Here is a 27,007-nt window from a genome sequence, read left to right as displayed (position 1 = left end):
TAGAAAAGAGTTTAGTTTCATTCCGTGAAAAGTTCAATGATTTCGAGGAAAAAACAAAACAATTATTACCTGGTGTAGGTTAAACAGAAATCGTAAAACTTACTCGTCGTAGAAAAAAATAACGTAATGACGGAAATGCTCCAGAAGTAGAATTTTCGCCTCGCTATAATTTTAGGACAAAAGGTTTGCTCGAAATCGTCGACAATCTTCACAGTGAAAGTATATGTAAGTTTCAGAGAAATTTGCATTTCTCATCAACTTTTCTCTAAGTGATGGAGGAGACCTCCACGAAACTATAAATAACTTAATTATTTTTTATTCTAGAGATTTGGATGAATATTTCATTGAAATGAAACAATTCCAAAGTTACGTGAACTCCAGATACACTGATGCACAAAAAACGCATAGTCATTTGTATAAGATTCTAATGGAAGATCAATTAGCCGATGTATCTCCTAACACAGAAATAGCTCTTTGAATTTTTTTAATATTAATGATCACAAATTGTTCTGTCGAACGATCTTTCTCGCAATTAAAAAGAATCAAAGCTGCTGAAAGAACTACAACGCGACAAGAGCGACTCGAGATGTTAGGTATACTTTGCATTGAGTCAGATTTATTGAACAAAATCGATAATTGATGAATTTGCCGAAAACAAATGTAGAAAAAGACATGTTTAAAATGTAGATAGTAATTTCATTGATATTATTACATTGTGACAATACAATTTTTATGAAAGGTATGTATAAGTTTGTATTTTTTAATCGCAAAAGAAGGGAACAGACGTGAAAAAAGGGCCCCGAAATTGACGGGTGGTTAGGACCCCGTTGAGGGTTAATGCGGCCCTGAATACCAATCATACAACCGTTAGAGTAATCTCCGATACCTTCCATTCACAACAACTCTGTCGGTCGCATGCCAATAATATAAAGACCCAACTCATACAGTAGTCGTTAGCAAATAAACCAAGGAAGGCGACGAGAACAATTTCGTATACCACAGCTTGAAGGCCTGAAAGCTTTGTAGGCGAATACGTTGATGAACTCGTCTTAAATTGATTACGATAGAGCCAGAGCCAAGGAATTCTGGAGCAACTAGTCTACGAAATCCTTTATAAGCAAAGTGTTATAATAAACGGGATGAGTGATATGAAAGCTTGTCAGCACCGCGGTTCCGAAGGAATAGAGTGTGGCGTCGGAGAGCATTTCCAACAACAACTTTTCCAGATAGTGAAAAAATGGAACACTTCCCTGAGGCAATACGAAAGAGTTCCCGAGGTAGACGTGGATTCAAAACACGAGATTGTATTTCAGTCCATGGACTCACGATAACTTGCAGCGTATCAGATGCGATTTTTGTGCATGTACTAACAATGGGAGCATACTCGCAGAGTGTACGGATAAAAGCGGGTATATCAAAATTTTTCTCATGTATGTAAATTGTTGATTGCAAAATAATAAATGGGAACATTAGGGGAATTCGCTTTGTCTGCAAACGGTGCACAGATTGCACAGAAGGCATGGATTGCACGGATTGTAAGGTCACAACAAAACTGCACGCAAAAGTTATTTGCAATCGATTCATTTTATAGTATGCTCTAAAATTTGTATATTTTCGTGTAAAGAATGGTAGGAAATGAAAATCAACAACACTGCCTCAACGGTTTTCCTCTTAGGGCCGATTTCGCCAACGACTTAGGCTAAAACTTGGTTGTAACTTAGGTTAGCCCATATTTGAGGCTAAGGTTTTTTTCGTTTTCACCAACTTAGCTACTAAACCCATTTGACGTACAAAAACCCTATCAGCTGCTTTATACATAGTAATATTTTTAGCTACGTTTTAATTACACGCCACCCAGTGAATTCACACAATAGCGAAGTTGCTATATTTGCATAATGAAATAAGTATCAATACTGCCATTTAATTCGACTAAAAATTTGTACTACAGCAACACTGTTGAAAGTCGAGATAAGCCAGCTGAGAGGTAGGCTAATTTGTGACTCAGCTAAGTATTGGTGGTGAAACAGAAAAATTAAAAAATATGACTTAACTAAGTTAAGTCGAGTTAGTGAAGTCGGCCCTTAGTCCTCTCATTTCGCTAGCTAAAAAATTTAGAATTTTTTTTATACTTTTTTGTCGTAGTCTGCTATTTTATGTGCAAATTTTTTGAAGCTTCGTACTACTTCGCAATGGAGTGCTTTCATGTCGTGGGATATAAACAATCCATGCAATCTGTGCACCTTGCAAGACATAGCGAACCCTCCTATTGTTTTTAAGGTGTATATTTACATGCATTTGAAAAAATAACTTAGTAAGATCATAACATTTCGCTTCATATGTACATACTCGTATGTACCTACATATTTACATTATTTATTTACTGATAATACTTAGGATGAATAACGTTGAATAGCGTAAGTTAGTTTATCGATACCAGATAAGTTCTTTTATTTAATTGGCTGACTTTTAGATAACCATTCTCAGAAGTTACCATTTCCGTGTATGCTCAAGTGACAAATACAGGAACAATGCAAAAAGAAACGTTCACTAAAGTGTATGGTCTATGCTAAGGTATTGATGCTGACCCGAACTCTGAGACCTTCTACTGAACAGCATACTCCAATTATTGTATAAATCATGACCGGAAATTCTATCGGAAGATGTGACTAAAATCAATAGAGCGAAATATTAGAGCTATTTTTTACCATCTCCCTATTATTTCCCGATTGTGTGTATCATGTAAGGAACGTTGTGAGATAATTCCGGCACTATTTTTAGATTGCTGAAAAGATCTAGGAAGATATTGTTTCGCCGTCGTGCTTTTGACACTGTAAACTCGAAAACTTTCTATGGGTTTGTTATGTGGTTTTCAGTAGTGGACGGTATCTGCTGTTTGGGAAATTTGTTTGGTAATTTCCATTACAACGCTTGTACAGTTTCTATTGATATCAAACACATTTCTTGCTAAACTGGACATGATTTTTTAGACAATATGTATATCGTGCGAAAGATCTTAATCTTCATGTAATCGGTAAATAAAACCTACCTAGGCTGCCGAAAGTAGTCCAGATTTGTAGTAAGCATACAATGGCTTGTAAAACTAAGAGGATTTTTAAGAAAAAATACTTCTACGTTAATAGCTTTATTTCTACCTGAATATAATTTATTTAATTTAACAAATTTAAGGGCACGTTTTTCCATACGATTTCAAACTACGGGTAAAGGTGAGCTCAATATAATCTTGGCTTCTTAGCCTAAATCTTGCTTTACCACTTAGTCTAAGCGCCCAAAGTTCGAGTTAAACTCGAGTCAGCTCAAATATTTTACCATTTGGATAACGTACAGATTAAGTTGGTTATTATTCGCTGGAACCACCAGAAGTTGCAGAAAGAGATCGACCTATTGCCATTTCTCTAGTTATAATTCTTTGTTTCATTCTTCTTCCTGATATTAGTTGCTGTATCGAAGCTTTCTCTCAGAAACATTCTTAAAATACCTTCGGCGTACTACTAACGCCTCATGGCCCATGCAAACCACTCTCTCTTCAGCTCATTTGATTCGACTACTTCTAAACGCTATACAATTCTTAATGCTGTACGATATTGTGCAAGGGCTCTCTTACTCCTTTTGATCCATACCTTTTTCCAATATTCTTCTCTGATTTAATTCACTTGCCGTTCCTTCACGAAGCTCATTGAATTTCCGTTTATTTGGACCGCAGAGTCCGATGAATCGCTTGTAGCGCCACGTGGTGCCTGAACTATGATTTAAATTCGAAGTCAGACTTCTCAGATTTTTCTAATATTTTGTTGGCTATATTAAACTCCCCGAGCACATTTTGAGAAAACTGCATTTTAGTGCATCATCATATAGCATCAGTTGCATTGCTTCGCAGTGAAAATACACTCTCGGCGAGCTATACGGCAATTTGTAGGTCTAGTGGAGCACATAAACCCTACGTATTTAGAATAACCAAAATAAGCTGGACTCTGGTGTTGGGGGTCAAAAACCCCCTTTTCATAGTTTGATTCATATATTGGCTTACAATTTTATTAACGTTTGGTCTACGAACCAAAATCGTATGTCGTCAGAAAGAGGATATTTTTTTTCGCTTCCAGCAATAAATAGTCAATATTGCAATTTTGAAAAGTTCATGATAATTATGCACCTTCTACTAACGTTCGAATCGCTGAACTCAAATATTCAGTAATGTAAAATTGTTTTTATTTAGACTACTTTGGGAGTAGTACTTCATAATTATACAACTAATAACGTGTTTAAATCAAACTGATTAGTTATTGCTTAGCTTGCGCTGCTTTTATACTCTCTGTTGCCTCGTTCGCATATTTCTCCTAAGGTCTAGACTTTTCACGAACATGGAACAGTTGTATCTCATACTTGGTTATTTAGCTATATGCGTGTGTATGTGTGAGTAACAACTTCTGCTCACAGATGATGCCTACATGTGTGTGTGTGAGATTTCTCTTAACTTCGAGCTGCTGATTATGTTTATGGAATATTCTTCGTTGCCTTGTACATAAGTGCGGTTGCTTGCTTTAATGTGTACATGTACATAAGTGTGGCTGTATACTACCGGATGTGAGATGGTGTTTTCTTTTTTTTTCAAGTAGATTTTGAGGCACTAAATCGACTAAGATTTGATAAGAAGCTACTGAAAAACCTTGGCACCTGTTAGGAAATTTTTATTTTTTTTGGACTTTTTTTCAAATTTGCCACAAATGTAGACTACCGCGTTACATGAAGGTTAATGTGAGCTTTGAAAGTCCAAAGTTTATTAACATGCTTTATTAGCTTCATTTGTATGTATGCTTGTAGCTCTGATACGAACACCAGAAGTGAGTCTTTATTTACTTTTATTGTAGATGAGGGACTTTGTATATGTAATAGGGGGAATGACCCGACTTTTATTACTGCGGTAATAGAGGAGGTCGTGGACCTCACCCTGGTTAGCAGAGAACTGGAAGATCGGATATCTGGCTGGAGGGTTCTCAACGCGCACTCTTTCTCTGATCACCGATATATTCAGTCCTCGGTGAACGAAGAACGTCCCGGTAAAATATATTTTAGGAACCGTAAAAGTACTAACTGGGAGTTGTATTGTAGGAAGCTGGGAGACCTGTTCCTTGCGGCGCCTACCATTAGTTCGGACCTGTCCGAATCTGAGATAGACGTCCTGGTGGAAAACTTCACCTCCGCAAGCAATAGCGCCTTTCAACTGTCCTGTTCACTGAAAACTTACAGGGGGAAGGGCAAGCCGAACTGGTGGTCTGATTCTCTTGACGACCTCAGAGCGTCAAATAGGTGGCTCATTAACAAAGCCAGGAGGAGTAAATTACTCTCGGACTGGGAGCTTTACAAGGTGAGTCAGGGGATATATAAATATGAAATAAGGATAGCCAAGCGAGATTCATGGCGAAGCTTCTGCGAAAACGTAGAAGGCTGCAATAAATTCGCGAGGCTTAGAAAAATACTCTCTAGGAATCCCACCCCTCGGGGGTATCTGAGAGATGATGGTGGCGACTGGTCAATGAGTAGCGAGGAGTCCCTAAGGCTTTTACTGGACAATTATTTTCCCGATGTCCCAGTTGCGCAGGGATCTTCGCCTGAAATGCCTGCCATTCTACTACGGGAAAGTCAAATAACCTAGGCTATAAGTTCGTTCAAGACCTATAAGTCTCCCGGCCCGGATGGCATCATTCCTGCGCAACTTCAAAAGTCTTTAGGGATTTCCTGCCGCTGGTTGGCCATCACCTACACTAACTGCCTCAGGCTTAACTCTATCCCGAAATCATGGCACACGGTTAGGGTCATCTTCATTCCGAAGGCCGGCAGAAGATCTCATGTATCACCTAAGGATTTCAGGTCATTCATCTCTCGTCGTTTCTTCTTAAGACGTTTGAGCGGTTGATTGAGCTGTACCTACGGGAAAGGATACCTCTGGGGTTACTGTCGGCTTAACAGCATGCGTACTGCAAGGGCAGATCGACGGAAACGGCTCTTCATTCGATTGTAAAGCAAATAGAGGGGTCCCAAGAACACAAAGACTATGGTCTGGGTACCTTTCTAGCCAATGTCTTACCGGGCGCAATCGAGAGAGCTCTGGTGGGTTTAGGAGTCGAGGCGGCTCTGGTTGAATTAATTAGCAAACTTCTATGCAGCAGAATTGTCGCAGCTGAGTGGAGAGGGGCATTAACTGAGAGGAACTATAAGCCAGTGTGCTGACCTGAACATTCAGCGCGAATACTCCAATGAGACAATTGCCATACTCAGTGACAGTCAGGCCGCCTTCAAGGCGATCTCGGCGTCTGAAATAAAATCAGCACTAGTCCTTGAGTGCGTTGAAAAGCTAAATCAACTAGGAGCACACAGTAAACTGTTTTGGCCTGGGCTCCTGGCTACAGGGGAGTGGAGGGCAATGAGCAAACGGACAGCCTGGCAAGGGAGGCAGCAACGACACGACCTATTGGTCCTGAGACGTTCCTGCCAGTAGGCCCGCAGGAAATCAGAGGGCATCTACTATTAGAAGAAAGGGAAAAGAGGGAAGAACACTGGCGCAATATGCCAGGCCTGAGGCAATCTAAGTTACTGCTGGGGGGCTACAACACAACTCGATATAGGGCATTAATGTGCCTGTCGAAAGATAACCTGAGGATCCTAACAGCTATTCTTACAGGACACTGCAGACTGAACAGCCACATGCAGAAGCTGGACATACTATCGAACAACACATGCCGATTTTGTGATCGATCAGCGGAGACGGCGGAACATATACTCCTGGAATGTGACGCAATCTCAAGTCGTAGGGCTAGTTTTTGGGCTCACCATGGCCAGAGCATTCTCACATCAAATCCCTCAAGCCAGGTGAACTGCTAGGGTTCATCAGAGAAGTCGGCTTGGATGAGGTGCTGTGAAGCAGTTGAGGGCACAATAGACCAATGGTCGCAGTGCGATCCTCAATTAAGTATTTATCTATTTACTGAGAGGAAGGTGTGCAGGGGTATCCTATCTCCTCTGCTCTGGATTGTGGTAGTCAACGAGCTTCTTGTGGAGCTGGAAGCCAATGCCTGTAGGGTGGTTGTCTATGCAGATGACCTCGCTCTCCTAGTCAGAGGAAAATTTCTGGACATCCTGCGCGATGTTCTGCAGGTCTAGCTGGATACTGTGTCTAGGTGGGCTGTATCATGTGGATTGGCGGTCAACCCGGGAAAAACAGAATTGGTTCTTTTTACAAGGAGATATAAGATACCCGACTTCAGAACTCCCTCGATTGGAGGGGTACCGTTGGTACTTTCTTACAGGGTTAAATATTTGGGGATTGTTCTGCACAAGAAACTGTCCTGGAAACCCAATGTGGAAGACAGGGCCAGGAAGGCTGCGGTTGCGTTGTACTGCTGCAAGGGGGCTATCGGAAAGAGATGGGGGCTCTCGCCAGGGGTAGTATACTGACTTTATGAGATGGTGGTCAAACCGATTCTGCTCTATGGGGTGCTGGTCTGGTGGAAAGCACTGGACACAACGAGCACCTCCAAAATGTTAGTGTCAGTGCAACGGACGGCGCTGATCGGTATCAGTGGCGCTCTGAGAACAACCCCTACCTTGGCACTGAATGTAATGCTGAACATACATCCAGTAGATATTGCGGAAAAGGCAGCCGCGGCCCGGTCCTTGGTCAGGCTTCGTGATATGGGTTATGGGCTTTCTGACTTCGGACACTCTAGCCTTCTTACCAGTTTCGACTTTATCCCGGACAGGACGGACTATTGTATGCTGATAAACGCTCCCTATGCAACCTTCACCCCAGTCATTCCCCCAAGGGAGGAGTGAGGAAGAGGAATTATCTGGGGCATGGGACCGGTTAACTTGTTAACGGATGGGTCGAAGTTGGACGGAAAGGTTGACCGGGGGCATTTTGTCATGACCTAAATGTAAGCCGCAAGTTTAAGTTGGCTGATCACTGCAGTGTATTCCAAGCGGAAGTTGCTGCGATTAAGGATGCGGTGTTTAACATCTACTCTGATAGCCAAGTGGCTATTAAGGGCTTGAGCTCAACTACAGTGCGATCGAGGGTGGTCTGGGAATGCCTCACTTGCGATTGCATCAAATAATTTTACAATTAAGAATATCTGGGTCCCGGGCCATAGTGATATTCCGGGTAACTGTCAAGCGGATCTCTTAGCCCGAATCGGTACAACTAAACAGGATGAAGATGGCTGTAGGGATTTCGGGTTCCGCTAGCCACCTGTGGCCCCATAGCTGGGCCTCGAACCAGCTCAGCAAACGTTGGGCGGACACTAGGTCTTGCAGGGTAGCAAGATCTTTCTAGCCGAAAGTGGATGGCAGGAGGTCTGCTGAAATAATTGGGTTCACGGTTTTGACAGGGCACTGTTCCATGGGTATCCATGCGGTACGTCTCACTATATTGGAAACTCCATCCTGCTGCAGCTGTATGGATGATGATGAGGTGGAATTACCAAATTACTTTGTGCTTGATTGCCCAGCTTTTGTCAGAACTAGGCGAAAGTATTTCGGTCGCGAGTCACTTGGATCTCCCGAGGACTATCCCAGATTGAGATCGGGATGATTCGGATTTTTATCGTTGATACCCAACGATTCTCTAAGTAGTTATATCTACGTCACCGTTATTTTAGTTTCTTATATGTGGTATGTGACAACGGACCTTCATGTTGTCCAAGTGAGCTTCCCATATCAGGGGAGCTACCACCCAACCTAACCTAACCTATGTATGCTTGTTGTTACTCTCTAGGCTAGGCGCGCACGTTAGACCCATCTACCGGCAATTATTGAAGACTCGCGGCAGTGGTTAAATAACTCGCTAAAAAAGGAGGTTTGCTTAATAGCGGAGCCACGAAGCTCTGTGCTACGGTGCTATCAATATCAAATATCTAAGTGGATTATAGATACTATAAAACGGCACCATATTTGCATGTTTTTTAGTTTTTTTAAACTATAATTATATTATTTTTATTTGAGTTTTCACATAAGTAGAAAAGAAGGGATAGTAAACAATTTTATGTATGCATAGTTTTTGGAATAATAACATCTCTCTCTACAGTGAGTAGATGTGATAGCCGGAACAAACATAAGCCGTGTTTTGTGTACACGTATATACGTCTACGTTTGCGGGTAAAAAAAAGCTTATCCTCACTTAGGTAATGTTTAGGAGACCCATCTAGCGGCAGTGGTTAAATAACTTTGTACCGAAAAGCGGAGACACACACCTCTTTTGGAACATGCTGACAATAGCTGTGTTTTTTTTATACTCAGCTGAGCAGAACTCACTGAGTATATTAACTTTGTTCGCATAACGGTAATCCGTAACGGCATAAACTAATCGAGATAGATATAGACTTCCATATATCAAAATGATCTGGGTGAAAAAAGAAATTTATTTAGTCATGTCCGTCCGTCTGTAAACACGATAATTTGAGTAAATGATGAGGTATCTTGGTGAAATTTGGTATGTAGGTTCCTGGGCCTCATCTCAGACCGCTATTTAAAATGAACGAAATCGGACTACAACCACGCCCACTTTTTCGATATCGAAAATTTCGAAAAACCGAATGAGTGCGATAATTTATTACCAAATACGGATAAAGCGATGAAACTTGGTAGGTGCGTTGACCTTATGACGCAAAAAAGAAAGTTAGAAAAATTTTGGACAATGGGCGTGGCACCGCCCACTTTTAAAAGAAGGTAATTTAAAAGTTTTGCACGCTGTAATTTGGCAGTCGTTGAAGATATCATAAGGACATATTGTAGGCACTTTACACCTATTACTATAAGTGTGCTGAATAAAAATTAGCGAAATCGGATGACTAACACGCCCACTTTTAAAAAAAATTTTTTTAAGTCAAATTTTAACAAACAATTTAATATATTGTTACGCATATTAGCAAAACTAAGGGGTGCTGCTATTTTTAAGCCGATGCTAAGCAGTGACGTGAATTCACATCAAAAATTCAATCATAATATATCTACATAAACGAACAATAATTGCGTCTCCACATATGTACCATGTACGTATACGAGCAGCGGAGAGTCAATGCACAAACACATGCATATATCTGAGATACTCCTGAAAGTATGCAATGAGAGAAGCTATAAAATCGTGGAATTGTAGTTACAGCTGAGAAGTTTGAGAGCTGATGGACTAGACGATTCTGGAAATGGAAGCGTCTATGTAAATGTAGAGGCGCTGGAATTCAGTTTGAGTTGAGCTATCAAGCAGTTATTGATTAAGCACGCAATCTGGCGGGCAATAGTAGAGTTTCATTTGAGCTATTAATCAGTTTGGTTGTTAAGCCAGCTAGTTGCAAAGTATAAGTGTTATTGTGAAGTACTTTAATAAAGGCCATTTTTCCATTATTCAATATTGGAGTTATTTATTCAACAGTTTAGCGACACGAACTTAGCAAAAGGGCAAATAAGAGGATTTGCAAGTAAATTCTTTACAATATTTACAGTATAAAAGTAAATTATGACAACATTCGACTCCAGTAATGATATGGTGCAACAAAATACAAAGATAAGAGAAAATTTCAAAATGGCGGAGTCCCTTTTTCATTTAATTCGTCTAGAATACTTTTAATGCCATAAGTCGAACAAAAATTTACCAATTCTTGTGAAATTTGGTAGGGACATAGATTCTATGACGATAACTGTTTTTATATACAGTCGACCGTCTGTCCTTCCGCTCGGGCGTTAACACGATAACTTGCCGAAAAAACGATATATCTTAAATAAACTTAGTTCACATACTTATCTGAAGTCACTTTATCTTGGTATAAAATATGGCCGAAATCCGACTATGACCACGTCCACTTTTCCGATATCGAAAACTACGAAAAATGAAAAAAAATGCCATAATTCTGTACCAAATATGAAAAAAGAGGTGAAACATAGTAATTGGATTGGTTTATTGACGCTAAATATAACTTTAGAAAAAACTTTGTAAAATGGGTGTGACACCTACCATATTAAGTAGAAGAAAATGAAAAAGTTCTGCAGGGCGAAATCAAATGCCCTTGGAATCATGGCAGGAATACTGTTCGTGGTATTACATATATAAATAAATTAGCGGTAGCCGACAGATAATGTTCTGGGTCACCCTGGTCCACATTTTGGTCGATATCTTCAAAACGCTATCACATATACAACTAAGCTACTCCCTTTTAAAACCCTCATTAATACTTTTAATTTGATACCCATATCGTACAAACACATTCTAGAGTCACCCCTGGTCCACCCTTATCGCGATATCTCGAAAAGGCATCCACCTATAGAACTATGGCCCACTCCCTTCTAAATACTCTGTAATACCTTCCATTTGATGCCCATGTCATACAAATACATTCCAGGGTTACCCTAGGTTCATTTTGCTAAATGGTGATTTTCCCTTATTTTGTCTCCAAAGCTCTCAGCTGAGTATGTAATGTTCGGTTACACCCGAACTTAGCCTTCCTTACTTGTTTCACATCTACGTACGTTTACGCTTAAACTTTATATGGACTGCTAAGCGAAAACTTTAAATACAGCTCTGATATTGCTACGCATAAGGTTAGTACTACTAAATTTCAATACGCATTATACTCAGATGTAACTGAAATATGTGTCTATGTTTCCCCCTCTGCACTACTTCTATGTATTCTATGCGCGACCACTATTTATCACAACTGATTCAGCTATACGTTATACACAGAAATACAACAGAGGGTTGTGTCTCCGCTTTTCCGTACACCCAGTGCTGTAGCTAGTTGTTTAACCACTGCCGCTAGATGGGTCTCCTAAGCATTATCTAAGCGAGTATAGGCGCTTTTTCACAGCAAACGAAACGTATACGCTTGTAAAAAAAAAACACGGCTAATAAATGTATTGATTTAATTTATATTTCAATAATGCGTTTATTTTTTATATTTATATATATTTTTTTTACCTTTCAATTTCTTTGGCCTCTCTAACGTAACTATCACTTTTCCGCTCACAGTTTGGCCAGTGAAATAGGTGCCAAAATCATTATGATCAAAGACGACAACACAATTATTGAACTTCTTGCCGTCACTCATTTTCCACTAAAACAAAAAAAAATTTTTTAAAGATCATTTAAAGTAAAAATAAAAAAATAAAAAAAATCGTAGAAGTGCTCACATTTATATTTAAGAAACACTAAATCCACTAATTATTTTTGTATTTTCTACTTTTTAAAAAAAGATAAAAACAGATTAAAAATATGTTTGCAGCGACAGCCCCGTAAATGCCTCTCTGTTATCACTTTAGTTCTTAAACAGCGCAATAAATCAAAATTTTCAATCCCAAATATTTAGTTCAGCCGTTCGCGTTGTTATCTAAATATTGGCCATTGGCACGACCGTACGTTTGCTGCAACATTACCTAACTGAAGAAAAGTTAATGAGTTGGCTGTGTTCCGCAGCTATGAATAACCGAACCAGGTGAGTTAAACGCTTTTGGACGGGCTTGTGGGCGGCTTTTGTATGCGTTTAAATCGTTGTTATTCTTATTTTAAATATTTATCATAAACGTATATATTTATTCATGATTTTGTTATAGTTGCTTGTTTGTTTAGTTTTGTTATTGTTTGTATCGCTTAAATAAAGCAATAAAGTTCTCACTAAGTTGGCTTATTGCCACTATTCTCCACAGAATAGCAAAACAAAAATATTGCCATTTATCTTATCGCTTAGAGTTTTTTGCGATAAATTTTACTTTTTATCAGCCTACCTTTTATTCTATTTTGATTGCTTATTCTATTGACGGCACGCAACAATAATGTTTTTCATATAATAATTTCCAAGAACTAGGTAAAAATAACTCTGTTTTGATCAAGGAATGAAACCAAAATTTCAATCAACCCCAGCGGGTTAGGGGGTCAGAATATACCCGCGGTAGGTATGCCTGTCGTAAGAGGCGACTAAAATACCAGATTCAAATGACTGTGTAGCGCAACCCTTCACGTTGCCAGCGCAATATATAGCTTCTCCAAACCCAATTGTCAACCTCGCCTATCCGCGGCGAATCCTGTTACACTAACGGACGAGGCTCTGGCGACCCTAAGCTCCTCATGGAACTTGGGATTAGGGAGGGAGGGGATGGCCTGAAGGTTTAATGTGGCCACATAAATCGTTCCCCAGATGGTAGGCTAGCACCTTAATGGTGCTGTGGTACCGGAGAAACCTTATCACTACAACAACAACAACAACAAAATTTCAACCATAACCGTTGCACGTCTATTGATTTTTTTAAGTTTTTTGTAAATATAAAAGAACTTCAGACATAGCAGTTGAAACTTACTCCGGCTTGCCCATTTACTTAAAAAATTTCTGGAATCACTGTTATAAACATTCCCACTATACCTGCAAATACTTGCTAACATATTTCGTCTCCCATTCATTTTTTAAAATCAAATTTTTAATTGTTAAAAATGTTAGAAAAGTACCAACGAGTGGCAAAAATAATTTTACTTGCAAAGTCTGAAAGCTCTCAGAGACAAAATGTCAAATTCTTCTTCTTATGCTTTGTTGCAACAAAAGTTGAAAGGTGGCTAGTTTTGCATGTCAGATGGCGCCGCTGATGTGCTATTTGTCGTTCCATATGCAAATACATGCAACTTACCTATCTGCCAGCGCACAATGCTGGATCAAATATCTTATGTGACGGGGCTTCAACTGTCACAGACAAATACATGTAAAGTTCATTCTTTCATACATTTATCAAAATACCTCATTTTTTAACTCTAATACTTTCTTTTTATACCTTTCATGAAAATGAAATGGTATATTAATTTCGTTACGAAACCGAAAATTGTAAGTCCTTAAAGGAAAATAGATAGACCCACCATTAAGTATACCGAAATAATCAGTTTGAAGAGCTGAGTTGATTTAGCCATGTCCGTCTGTCCGTCTGTCCGTCTGTCTGTTTGTATGCAAACTAGTCCCTCAATTTTTGAGATATCTTGATACAATTTGGTGAGCGGGTGTATTTGGGTGTCCGATTAGACATTTGTTGTAACCGACCGGATCGGACCACTATAGCATATATCCTCCATACAACCGATTTTTCAGAAAAAGAAGATTTTTTAAATATCTTACCCAATTTAACAGATTGAAGCTTCAAACTTCACCATATACTTTCGCATATTGCACATATTGTTGCCTGAAAAAATTGATGAGATCGGTCGTAAATATAGTATATATCCCATACAACCGATTGTTCAGATAAGGAACTTTTCGTAATTACTGCCCTATTTTAAGAGCTAGAGGCTTCAAAATTCAACGAATGCTTGCGTATATAGCATATATTGTTGTCTGAAAAAATCATAGAGATCGGTTGTATATATAGTATATATCTCATACAACCGATTGTTCAGATAAGAAACTTTTCGCAATTTCTACCCCATTTTAACAGCTATAAGCTTCAAATTTCACCGGTTGCTTACGTATATAGCATATATTGTTGTCTGAAAAAATCATAGAGATCGGTTGTATATATAGTATATATCTCATACAACCGATTGTTCAGATAAGAAACTTTTCGCAATTTCTACCCCATTTTAACAGCTATAAGCTTCAAATTTCACCGATTGCTTACGTATATAGCATATATTGTTGTCTGAAAAAATCATAGAGATCGGTTGTATATATAGTATATATCTCATACAACCGATTGTTCAGATAAGAAACTTTTCGCAATTTCTACCCCATTTTAACAGCTATAGGCTTCAAACTTCACCGATTGCCTACGTATATAGTATGTATTGTTGTGTCAAAAAATCATAGAGATCGGTGATATATATAATATATATATGATGGTATATATAGTATATATATATATATATATACTATATATATATTTTTTTGCGATTTCGGCCCCATTTTAACAGCTAGAAGCTTCAAATTTCACCAAATGCTTACGTGTTTGGCATATATTGATGTCTGAAAAAATCATTGAGATCGGTGGTATACATAGTATATATCTCATACAACCGATTGTTCAGATAAGAAACTTTGCGCAATTTCTACCCCGTTTTAACAGCTAGAAGCTTCAAATTTCACAAAATGCTTACGTATATAGCATATATTGTTGTCTGAAAAAATCATAGAGATCGGTGGTATATATATTATATACTTCATGTAAACTGTCATTTTTGCCCCTTTTTTACGGCTAGAAGCTTCAAAATGCATCAAATTTCATCAAATAGTTACGTTTACGTCATATATTTTTGAAATACGTGATTCGTAGTCATAGTTTTTACACGCAGACCACAAAAAACCTGAAACTTTGCATCCTCACACAAAGTACCTACCTATTTTTTATTTTATATTTATCTTAAAAATCGTTTAGGTATGTAGATCTGTTCACTAGATATTTCTTATCTTATACATCCGATTATTCGGAGATTACGAACGGGATAAGATTATTGTTCAGCCCCATTCATGAAAGGTAAGAAGTCTTCGGCATAGCCGAAGACAGTCCCGTCCTTACTTGTTTGAAAATAATGTTTGCCTGCTTGCTCTTCTCTACTCTCTCGTATGTACGTGTGTGTGGTCCATTCACAAAATATTTCCGACTGAATAGAAAAAGGGGCACCTTATGCATATCATTTGTTTTGCTATCCAAAGACAAATTGCATATGAGCAGCTTGACTCCAAAGACCTGTTTGTCTCGTTCTTTGTCTAAGGCAATTACTTAACATTCTTCGACCCGAACTCCTTTACACTTTAAGCACATGCGTGAAAACTCCCAAAGTTCCATAAATTGGTTTTTGCAGTTTTTCGTAAAATCAACAACCTTCGCTTATCTAAAGATCTTTGTAATTTGTGCAGTGGCATCCTTACGAGTGGATTTTATTGATAACGTGGGTCCTAGGTAGTAGAATTACGCTGCGGATGAATTAGCGAAGCAGGTCTCTGAATATACAGAGTTAAGCCAGTTCAGTTAATTCGCTGTATTATCTTGCTGCAGGAATGTGAAGGCTTTTGTCCATGGGCTATTCAAACCGTGACTTCACACTAATGCGCACCCATTTAATAATTATCATTTATTGGCGTCTGACCGCCTAAGCGATTTTGGCCGTCTCGCGACAAGTCATGCCAGCTATTCTTGTCCCGCCAAAACTGATGCCAATCGAAAACATCAAGAGAGATCAAGACTTTCCCCAACTGTCTCTCTCAACTCAGTTCCGGTCTACTCTTTCCTCTGATTCCAAATAGCGATGTCGACTAAAATACTTTCTTGAGCAGAACGTTTGTAAAAACACAACATGACCTACCCGGCGAAGCCTTTGGGGTTTTATTCATTGCACTGTCCATATATCTGCGTGAAGCATATATAACTCATCATTATACCGTCCGCATCATTATACCCGTCCGCATCAGGTACTATAAATCTTCCGGAGAACTATTTTTTTCAAAACTATCGACACCGTCCACAAACCACCGAGCCATACATCACGACAAGTAGATTGAGTTGCCTACTAAACCCAAAATAGCACTTGTTTTTAATTTCAAAGCTGACATTGGTTTCTCTGCCAATGCTGGTTTATAGATAGACGAAGTGCTTCACAGTCTAGAATTTATATCCATCAACAGTGTCGTTTCATGACAAGAAATATCTCATCTGTTTCTCATTTACCCACTTTTTTGCCTCTTTATCTAATTCAGAGAAGGCAGAACTCAGAGCGCGTTTGTTAAGGCTAATAATAAAAATATCTTATAATATATTTGCCATCGTGGTACAGATCGACTGCTATAATTATCTTCTTCAGCATTAGGTTAAATAAATCGCACAAAAAGGGGTCTATTGTCTGAAGCCTGGTTTGGTTTCGAATGGCTCGGAGAGGTCCTTTGGGATTCAAGGGTTTGATAAGCGCAATACAAAGCAATAGCCCAATTGTCAACTTCAAATACGCTAGGGAAGTTCTGTTACAAATATGATTTTATCATACACATATTTAGAAGACGAGGCTCTGGCGACCCCAAGTCCCTTATGGAACTAGGGCTGGAGGAGGGATGGCCGAGCAGGCTTAATGTGGTCTTATAAATCGTTCCCGAGGTGGTCCGGCTAGTACCTTAATGGTGATTTGACGTACCGGATCTATATCCGACAAAGAACGATCAACATCGATAACACTTCTCAAAACCTTCTGGGACTGTCTTTGTCGTTAATACAACAACAGGCCCTTTCTAGTTCTTACGGAGATGGTGGTGTTGCTCAACGTCATTTGGTACAGCCCTATAAACATGCCAAGGACCTTAAATTCAGACATAGCAGCAAAAAATCAACTTCTTTTCGCGCTTTAAAAGGCTGCTTTGAAGTCGACGAAAAAAAGATGGGAAGTGAGTCTTCTCTTTATACATCACGCTTGATAGAACCCTATAAGGGATACTAAGCAGGCTATTTTCGCAGTAATTAGCTCAGTTTGCGTGATCACCTTTCTTTTGCATTGGGCAAAGCACAATTTAGTTGCAATTTGGAGGCATGCGCCAATCAGACCATAGGAGTTGATGCGTGTTCTCTACCAACTCTTCGCCTCTATTATTAAGAACGCCAGCTTATATATAAATAAATAAATGAAAGGCGCGATAACCTCCGAAGAGATGTAAGGCCGAGCTTCTCTTCCAATTTGCGTCGTGCTCCTCTAGATTTTCCCTACAAATTGGCCGGAAGGGACCTACATGTTTTATGCCGACTCCGAACGGCATCTGCAAGGCAGATGAGTTTTCACTGAGAGCTTTTCATGGCAGAAATACACCCGGAGCGCATGCCAAACACTGCCGAAGGTCGACCCCGCTTAGACAAATTTTCTTCTAATTGAAAAACCTTATTTCTAAAATTTTGATGTTGCTTGTACGGCTTATAATAATTGAATATTCAATAATTATATTTTTCTAAGAGAAACTGATAAGAAAGAAAGAAACATTTACCGGCATATTGCGATGGTACCATTTCGAAAACCGCCACGAATTCATCATCAGGCAATTTCGTAATGTCTCTATGTTTGAACAGCTCCGCAGATAGTCCCTTATAACCGGGCTTAGATCCATTGACTTGGATATTAACCGGAAAAAATCCCTTATAAACGAATGCTTATTATGGATTTTTTACACACATAGGGATACATATATTTCAAAAGCATCTTTCTTCTATTTTTGTTTGAACATTTACTACACTATATTAGAGTTATGATTTGTCTTGGGGTCGAATCTTAACATACGATACGTGATCGGATCCCGTTTTTTAAATCACAATAGCTTGGAAATCGTACTTCGGATTAATGAAATATGTAAACTAGGCACAACGCGTACTCACTAGATGCATAAAATATTATTATGTTACGATTCCATAGCTGAGTTGAAGACGAAAGCAGTAAAAGTTCGTTCAATTTGTTCCGTACCAACTAAGGAACGCTCCGTATGTAATTTATTACATATTTCATACTATAGAATGTAGATGTTAGAAGTAAAAAGTAAATATACATACCATTTACATATAACTACACATTATTCATTACCGTTCCAAAGGCAAGTGTATGTGTTGATATATTATAGATATTGATTTGCGCTTGAAACTTATCAATGAAATGATAAGCAGGCAATCTCGCTCGATCGTGCGAATCGTAAAATGGTCTATAAGTAAATATTTCCTCCCAATAAACATTACAAACATTTTTCTTGAACCTAGGAGATAGGTAGCTTTTGCCTTAGTTATAGTATGCTGTAACGAATGAAAGGTGGAGAAAAAATACTGATTTATAAGAACATTCGGTACCTTAAACATTAGGTGAATAATAAAAAGCTACACAGAAAAGCTGCGAAGAGGAAAATGTCCTGCACTTAGGATAAGATAAACTATAATGTTGAAAATAAAGTTTAGAATTATAACATATTTAGTTTGTTTACATATTCAAAATTAAGAATTAAATGTTTTATAGGAATTCCTTAAGCTATATGATCAATAAATAACTGTCGCAAATTGTTCAGAGAACCAGGCCTGATGTGAATTAATCGGAATGAAACTCGCGAATGAAAGTGTATAAAAAGAGCAGAGGTGTCTTCAGTAGCTCCTTAGAGCTTACAAAAATCGTAAAGCTGAAAATTTAAGATCCAACGATATCCTAAAGATATGAATTATCTGTAGTTTTAAGGCAAGCATTCTTTAAAATACTTATAAATTAAAGTTTTATTACAAATTTTCAAAACTTATATCTTAACCAAACACACCGCGTTACAGGGCTAGGATTTAGAAAAGGCTCATGCTGTATCTATCTTTGCATTACACGAATTTCATATACAAATTTTTATATTTTTTCTTAATTCAATTATTTTATTTCTCATTATGATAGAAAAAACTGAAAATAAAAAAGGTTCGTGCTAACAGCATCTTAAACTCTTTTACGATTGTGAAAGATGAACAGACGAACAAAACTAAGATCAGAAAAAAAAATTTTATTAAATGTTTTCATTATTAAGAGTTATTAAGTACTCATTACCGGGGTCCGCTTGGACCCGAAGGACTTTAATGAATTAAATTTTGAAGATCTTATAAAATAAATTTAGTAAATATACATCGAGTCCTGATAGTTTAGATCAGTAATAATTAATAATGAGCTAAATGTCAGCCAACCCAGACATTTCTAAAAATGGTTACTAATTGGGGGTAGAAATATGGCTGTTCAAAAATGTTTATATTGAAGTGCAAATCACAATAAATTTAAAAAATTATATGTAGACTGAAACTTTTCTAAATGGCAAAAAAAAAAAAAAAAATATTTTAAATGTTTAAAGGATTTTGATTGTCCCCTTAATAAAAAAAAAATTTTGAATTAATATTTTTCTCAGTGCTACAATGTTTTAGAAAAATTTTTTGTTGTCAATTTGTTAGTGTAAATTTGAATATCATACCAAACTGACTTGGTGCTGGTGGTGGAAGTGCTTTTCCTTTGCACTTCCATATTAAATTCAGACATTTTCATATGAATCGAATTTATAAGTGAGGACATACGAGTATGGGAGTACTATACAATTTTTTTATATTCAAAGCGTGAATTTGTATCTGTGTCTATGCTTCAGGGCAAAACAAAAACCAATGTGCTAGAAGTGTATAGGTGTTGAGCAGATCTGATTTTAAACTCCACGCACTGATTTAAAATTGGTTCTCAAGAGCACTGTCCCAAATGTTGGTTGTGTTATAATGGCAGCCATTAGCAGCGACATTTAGCGCAAAAACGCGTTAAAATAGCAAACAAATATATCTTAACGAAACAGTTACTAAATCACAGTGCTAGTTCCAATACATTTTTTAAGTTCTGCGACGCTTAAAATTTGAGATATTTTTAAAAAGTTTTAACCCTCTTTAATTTAAAAAAATATATTATATATACTGAAAAATGGTTGTTGCGTGTTTGATTGAATTTGACAACAATCCGTTGTGCACCTATTTTGCCGGTCAAATTGTAACGGGAAAAATCACGTTACAAGCCGACAAACCAAAACAAGTGAAAGGTGAGCAAATTGGTTACTTCTAAAAAATAAAACTGGCATTGTAGGAGAAAGCAATGAGGTACAGTGCTGTGGTAGACAAATTCAAACGCTTCATAGCTTTTAGAGATTGATTTTTATAGAATTTGACAAGGAGCAGCGAAAAATTTATTTCAACATACCTCGATTTGAAAACTTATTTCAAAATTTCGGATATCTCGGTTCTTTCAAATGCTCATGACATCTTTTAAGAAGAGGGTCCGGTTTTTTTACAAAGAGAAAGGCAGTCTATCAATACATAAATTTTCGCATACTGATAAACTAATCCCACGCTTCATCTTCTTAGAATTATAGTATGTACATACTTCAAACTCATAATAGGAAAGGTACATATATTAAATCAAGATAAGGTAACAAAAATAATAAAAAACACTTATAAGAAGGCGTTATGACTCATTGTTTATACATAAAAAATAGCATAAGAATACATTCTTATCTTCTAAAAAACCCACATTACTCATGGTCAACACCTTGGTCAGTCCTGATGAGTAGGACAAGAGACAGTTCGACTTTTGATGGCAGTCGGCAGGAGATTATTGAAAGCCAGTTGGACTAATTGAAAGACAAGAAGCTTTGAGGATTACTCACTGCTCATTATCCAAATACCATATACCTATCTTAAGTATCCCAAGGGAATAAAATTACCGCAGAGAGTTTTCCAGAGCCTTGCGGATCCATATATAAACTTCCACGTTTTTTCTGAAGTATATGCAGCAATCTCGCTTTTCTCTTCCCTCTTAAAATAAATAAATGCAAGGCGCGATAACCTACGAAAAGATCTCAGGGCGAGTTTCTCTTCCAATTTGGGCCATGATCCTTAATTCTTCCTACAAATTGGCGGGACTGGAACTACATGTTTCTATGCCGACTCCGCACGGCAGATGAGTTTTCACTGAGAGGCTTTTCATTTCTCTTCCCTTTTAAGATTTAAAAATAACTGCTTTAACCTTGACAGGGATTCTACACTCTGTGGGTTTTCAGCGGGTAGACAAAACTCCCCACACCTCACCTCACAGGCTTACATTTATAATGCCATAAGCTAGACAAAAAAAGCTTAAATCTATTTTTTAACAAGAACACAATACCTTGGTATTACTGTATCCCTGAGCACCAGCATATTATAAACGGTCGCCCTCAATCCGGACACTTTATTGCGGCTATTACACAGCCGCAGCTCCTGGAGTAGGATTAAATCCAATTCATCTAGCTCGAGGAAGATCAAAACTTTGCAGTAAAGCGGCTGGCGAATTATTTGACAGAGATTCATCACCAGAACTGCTCAATACCGTTCGTTTGCCACTGAATACGTATTTCGATAACGCTCGGCATTCGGCTATAAATCAAAAGGTCTCTTGTCCCTCCGTGACCCATTCACTGTTCGGATGATCCATGATGAGCCTGGCTAGAGTGACTCGTTAGTACCTCCTACCCTTACAGTAATGTTATTGCTATGATTAAGGCGGGGACGGGACGAGACCAACATAGTTTATGCTGACTCCGAATTGCATCTTGAATGCAAATGCATTTTCGCTGAGAAGAATTTCATGTCAGTGGAGTTTTTTTTTTAAGTTTCTATTTCCTGGACTCGAACCCAGAGCCGACCGTGTGGTATGCGAGCAGGCATCTTCACAGCACGGCGTGTATTTTTCACTGACCAATTTTCAATTGTTGTCACTTTTTTGTTGATATTTTGCCTATGGTCATCAACACAATTGGTGGTGTCCCGCCAATTTGTGGGAAAAAATTTAAAGGAGCACGACGCAAATTTGAAGAGAACCTCGGCCTTAATCGCTTCGGTAGTGTATTGCGCCTTCCTTTTTTTTAAATTTCATTAACCTTCCCACTCAAGTCTGCTATTGTGGCCCTAGCAGAGAAAATCCAAGCGCCATAAAGGCGCCAACTTAAACCGACACAACTTATGTAGTGACGACGGATCCATAGCATGCGCTGCGCTTCGCCAATATTTTAACAAATATACGGTGTCCACAATACACTCTCTCTACAGCCATTTCGACTGAGCTCCATCCCCAACTATTTAGGTGGCAGAACCCCCGTTTAAGACACAAATTAATTAAATTCCCTGGAAAAGTCATATAATTTCAGTCAGCCATGGTAAATGCCGCTGACACACACAGTGTGCTCCCACCAATGAGTAACATCGCTTAGAGCTGCGAGTTTTACCGAGTTGTCCTCTATATGTAGGCGTACCATTGACAATGAAAGCAGAGGCGGCTCTTGCAGAATGTGCCGTATGTATTTTAGATATTTTGAGAATAATATCTTGTGAATTTTGTAACTGAAACTATGCAACTCAATCTTAAAACTTTTTCGAAAAACAGATTTTCTTCTTTATAAAAGATTAAAATATGCGCACTTCGTGTGGAAGAAAATCTGAAACACCCTTCTGTCAAAATCAATGCGAATTCCGAGGGACCGGTAACTTGAACTTTGTTGGACTAAAATTTATTGGGCTACAAAAACGCATACTTAAGAAACTCTGACTAAAAATTTTAAAATTTTCATAGCATTCTTTCCGTATACTTTCGGACACGTTTTTGAGATTGGCTTTCAGAGTCTCAGTTTGAAAATTCATAGAAGTTTGTTTATAAGCTGCCACATACCTGGTAAGTTATAATTTAGTAATTTGTCTGAATGATATCGTTACAGGTATTCGCTTAGAAATTGGTGGCTTTGCACATACTCACTGGTCAGAGAGTAGAGGAATTGGTAATAAGAGGAGAAAGAGACATTATGGTGGCCATGAAGATTATATAAAATCGGAAACTGACCTGCTGGGTTGTGAAGAAGGTTTGTTAAATATAAGTGTCGAGCAAAAAAAGATTGGGCTGTTGTCACTCATTTTGCATATGAGATCCATGAACTCAATATTATATAGTTTTAAATCCTTTAGACCAAACAACGCAGATTATGCCGGGAATACACACATTCACCTTCGCTTGTAATTTACCGCACAATTGTCCTACATCCTTCGAAGGATACTACGGTCATATAAGATATATGGTAAAAGTTGTACTCATACGTCCATGGAAATGGAACCAGAGTTATACAAAGGGATTTACAGTGTTGAAGGTGTTGGATTTGAATTATGAAAGCCCAGTCTTAAGGGTGAGTAAAAAAGTTAATAATAACTTCAAAAATAAAAAGAATTATTAAACCATAATTTTTATAAAAAGTTCCCCTGCCAAGCCGAGGCAGAGAAAACCTTTTGCTGTGGTCCATGCAAAAGTCAACCACTTCATATGCAAGTTTCCCTGCCACAAGCTGGCTATGTTCCCGGCCAAACCATAGCAGTCAGTGTGCTGATTTCAAATGAAACCAACAAAAAAATTACAGAAATTCTAGTTGAACTTGTAATGCGTATTACCAATTTTAGTCCACCATCATCAATACACAAAAAAGAGGAACGTATTGTTGTAACGAAAACCCAAGGTGATGGCATACCGACCTATTGCAAGAAATTACTTAATTATCCACTCATTGTGCCAGCAACACCACCGACCTGTTTAAATCTGTGCAAAATCATACACATTGCTTATTTTGTAGAGGTGACAATAAAAGTGAAGGGTTTGCATTTAGGTCACATCGTCAGTGCACCGGTCACCGTGGGTAATGTACCGCTAATGCGCGTAATACAAGAACAGCCCACTGCGAAGCACAGTTTTAATTTAGCTCCACCACCCTTTGACAAAGGTGGTAAGGAAAGTGAGTTTTCAAAAGATGGGACAGGCACTCGAACGAATTCTGAAAGCGCAGAAGTATTCAAAGTTGATGGCATACAAAGCAGAAATATCGGAGGTAAAATTTTGGAAACGAAAACGTTGAAAAATACATTGGAATCTTCTAATAATATGATGGAGTCTGCAGCACCTCCCAGCCCCTGGGCGAAATATACTTATATACGTAAGTATTAACAAATATCAAGTTACATAACTCTAAATCGAACAAATGTCTTTTTTTCGAAATGATCCGGAACTAAGATCCGATATGCGCCTAGTTGAAGAAAAAAGGGCGTGAGTACCAAGTACTCGTGAAGTTCAATGTGTAAACATACAGGTGTATATCCAGGAAACTTATATCTCTAAGTTTACTAAAGCTCAGGCTTACGGGCTGAGATTATACCACCACAGAGGTGACTTTCCACAAACAAAAAATTTGGGGTTTTTTGAGAAGAGCTTCGTCCGCTTCTTATCGGTTACATCCGATATCAAGTAATTGTTTTATTATCGATACCGAAATATTATCGTCGAGTTATTGGTTTGTTATTGTCTTGGTATCGCCGAGTTAACGATTTTTGTATCGGTTTTTTATCGGCATGTTATCGACAAACATTTAGTCGTCAATAATAAATAAGTAACACGTCAATGACAAATTGGTAACACTCCTATAAGAAATTTATAATTTTCCTATAATCAGTCGATAACTTTTTGATAACAAAGCGGTCAGCTTTTCGATAACTTAGGGATACTTTTTCGATGACAAATCGAAAACGCGTCTATAGCAAATTTGCAAAACTCCGAAAAGCATAACTTTTTAATAAAAACTCGATATTTTTTCGATAATAAATCGAAACATTTCAATAACTTCGGATAACAAGTTTATAGCTTGTTGGTAACGAAGCGATAACTTTTCGATAAAAAGCATTAACTTTTCGATAGCAGAGCGACATCACGCCAATAACAAACAGAAAGTGAAACTTTTCGACAAATAGGCTGCAAAGTCGCGACAGTAAATCGATAACTTTGCGATAACACATATATACATTTTTATAACAAATCGTTAACCTTTCGATAAGATATTGATATTTTTTGAATAACACGTCGATAACAAACTGGTAACACTCTTATAACAAATCGACTGGTCAGGAAGAGGTTGGAATATAACGAAAAGGCTAATGAGATGGTAAGTGGTAGTGCAGCACTCGTTGAACATACGATGGTCGTTACAATCAGATCCAGCGGTAAAGACGTGGATTGAATCGCGGGGCTGCAAAAGATAATATGGAACTGTTACGACGTTAGATTAATTTAGTTGCTCTTGTGACTTAAGAGAAAACACTGGAGGTTTATTTTGGGCATACCAACAGGGCTCTGCCCTCCATCGCCTCTTGTTTATCAATTAGATTTCATCAGTAATAGCAGATGAAGGAAGTGCGAGCTGCTGGAAGATACGGTCGAGTACGACCTAAATCGAGCTGACAGCAATTGTTGAAAAAGTGAACATTTCGACCGCCCCAAAGTCTGCTGCTAAAATTGTTTTCATAAATCATTATAATTTGTACTTTATTCGTCATATGTATATAATTTTGAATATATAATATGGTCATATAATTGGGAATCGAAAGAATTCTGGAAAGGTGACCCTTCCTCCCTTTGCCGGGACTATCTGCAATTAATTTCGGGATGGCTTTGTATGACCAGTTCAGAGAAGTGGTAGGATTATTTCCTAATCATTTCGTAATTTTTACATCAGATTTCTGAATCTTCTTGGTTTTTGGGTAATTGCAGTGTTGTTTGTCTCAGAAAGATTTGGAGACTTCAGCCGAACCATTTCAACTTTTTTTGGTGTTATTGCGGGAGTGCTATTACCGTAGTCCATTGTTAGAAAAATCGGTTTCAGCGTTCTGCCTTCTTCAGTACTATTTAACGTTCTGCATATAACATAATATATAAATCTCAGAGTGAACAGTGTTTTAGAGGAACTTAAGTAATAATTTTATTGCTTTGACTTTCTGATATTTCTATGGTATTATTTCCGATGTCAGAGGTACTGTACATACCAATTGATTGAAGTGTCGATATTACTAATAGTTTTAATTATGTTTTGGCATCAAAAGTACCGACTGTCGCCAAATCCATTCCATTTAATTTTATCAAAAAAATTGACGACGTAAAGGCCTCCAAAAAAATTAGCTAGAGAATTATTGTTATATAATTTGAAATGAAGTTTCATTTTTTTTAGAAAAAATCGAACATATTGATATCATATATCGTTAGTTTCACATCTCTACTACATATCTGTACTGCGACAAAATACTAATAATTTTTAAATATTTTTATTCTTCAACAGCACTCCCAAATTACGAGGCTGCTATGCATATGAAACCAGGAAAAATTAATGCTAATGAGCAGCATGATTATGGCGAAAATGATTTTGCGCCACGTTATCCTGTTTTTAATATACCAAGTCCAAGTATAAATGACGTTGACAGCGTTGATGGCTCCAGATTTAACGGTGATAATCCTGTGGCGGGTGTCACAGCAAAAAGTAGTACTTGGCTCTGATGGTCAATGGATCACCCAATTTTTGTTAAAAAATATATTAGTTGCTATCATTTGTAAATAAATGTTATAAACGAATTTGTGATATCCCAATTTAATTTGAACTTTACATATGAA

General features: G+C 37.9%; 2 protein-coding genes across 5 annotated transcripts in view; one reads left to right on the top strand and one right to left on the bottom strand.

Moving 5' to 3' along the window:
* LOC137250236 (arrestin domain-containing protein 17) overlaps positions 1–27,007 on the bottom strand; it is a 40,094-nt gene that overhangs the window by 12,856 nt on the left and 231 nt on the right. Inside the window, exons 1-2 of one of the 2 annotated variants that reach the window (XM_067782690.1) lie at positions 12,187–12,543; positions 11,975–12,110 (exon numbers count right to left, since the gene is read on the bottom strand). In XM_067782690.1, the coding sequence (XP_067638791.1) occupies positions 11,975–12,104 (130 nt within the window). In that variant the 5' untranslated portion in view covers positions 12,105–12,110; positions 12,187–12,543. Of the gene's footprint in view, positions 1–11,974; positions 12,111–12,186; positions 12,544–27,007 lie in introns of those variants that run through there. The other variant, XM_067782698.1, reaches the window with a different exon arrangement.
* On the top strand, positions 1,312–27,007 carry LOC137250220 (arrestin domain-containing protein 17-like). 3 transcript variants are annotated; one of them, XM_067782666.1, is made up of 5 exons: positions 1,312–1,430; positions 23,259–23,399; positions 23,488–23,717; positions 23,786–24,512; positions 26,679–27,007. In XM_067782666.1, exons 1-5 carry the CDS (start codon positions 1,373–1,375, stop codon positions 26,891–26,893), a joined length of 1,371 nt encoding a protein of 456 aa, XP_067638767.1. In that variant the 5' UTR covers positions 1,312–1,372; the 3' UTR covers positions 26,894–27,007. The 3 variants fall into 3 exon arrangements, with proteins under 3 accessions (XP_067638767.1, XP_067638747.1, XP_067638757.1); XM_067782646.1 differs by lacking the exon at positions 1,312–1,430 and adding an exon at positions 20,344–20,555 and having other exon boundaries at positions 26,679–26,999; XM_067782656.1 differs by lacking the exon at positions 1,312–1,430 and adding an exon at positions 20,344–20,555 and having other exon boundaries at positions 23,503–23,717; positions 26,679–26,998.

Source organism: Eurosta solidaginis, chromosome 1 (assembly GCF_040869045.1).
Source record: "Eurosta solidaginis isolate ZX-2024a chromosome 1, ASM4086904v1, whole genome shotgun sequence".
NCBI classification, from domain to species: domain Eukaryota; kingdom Metazoa; phylum Arthropoda; class Insecta; order Diptera; family Tephritidae; genus Eurosta; species Eurosta solidaginis.
This window is presented reverse-complemented; position numbering and strand designations above follow the sequence as displayed.

Bases quoted from the DNA above. Each gene is read 5' to 3' on its own strand.
- LOC137250220 (XM_067782646.1), top strand. From the start codon at position 20,441: ATGGTTGTTGCGTGTTTGATTGAATTTGACAACAATCCGTTGTGCACC. The intron at 23,400-23,487 runs GTTTGTTAAATA...AATATTATATAG, and splicing joins CCTGCTGGGTTGTGAAGAAG to TTTTAAATCCTTTAGACCAA. The intron at 24,513-26,678 runs GTAAGTATTAAC...ATTCTTCAACAG, and splicing joins GGCGAAATATACTTATATAC to CACTCCCAAATTACGAGGCT.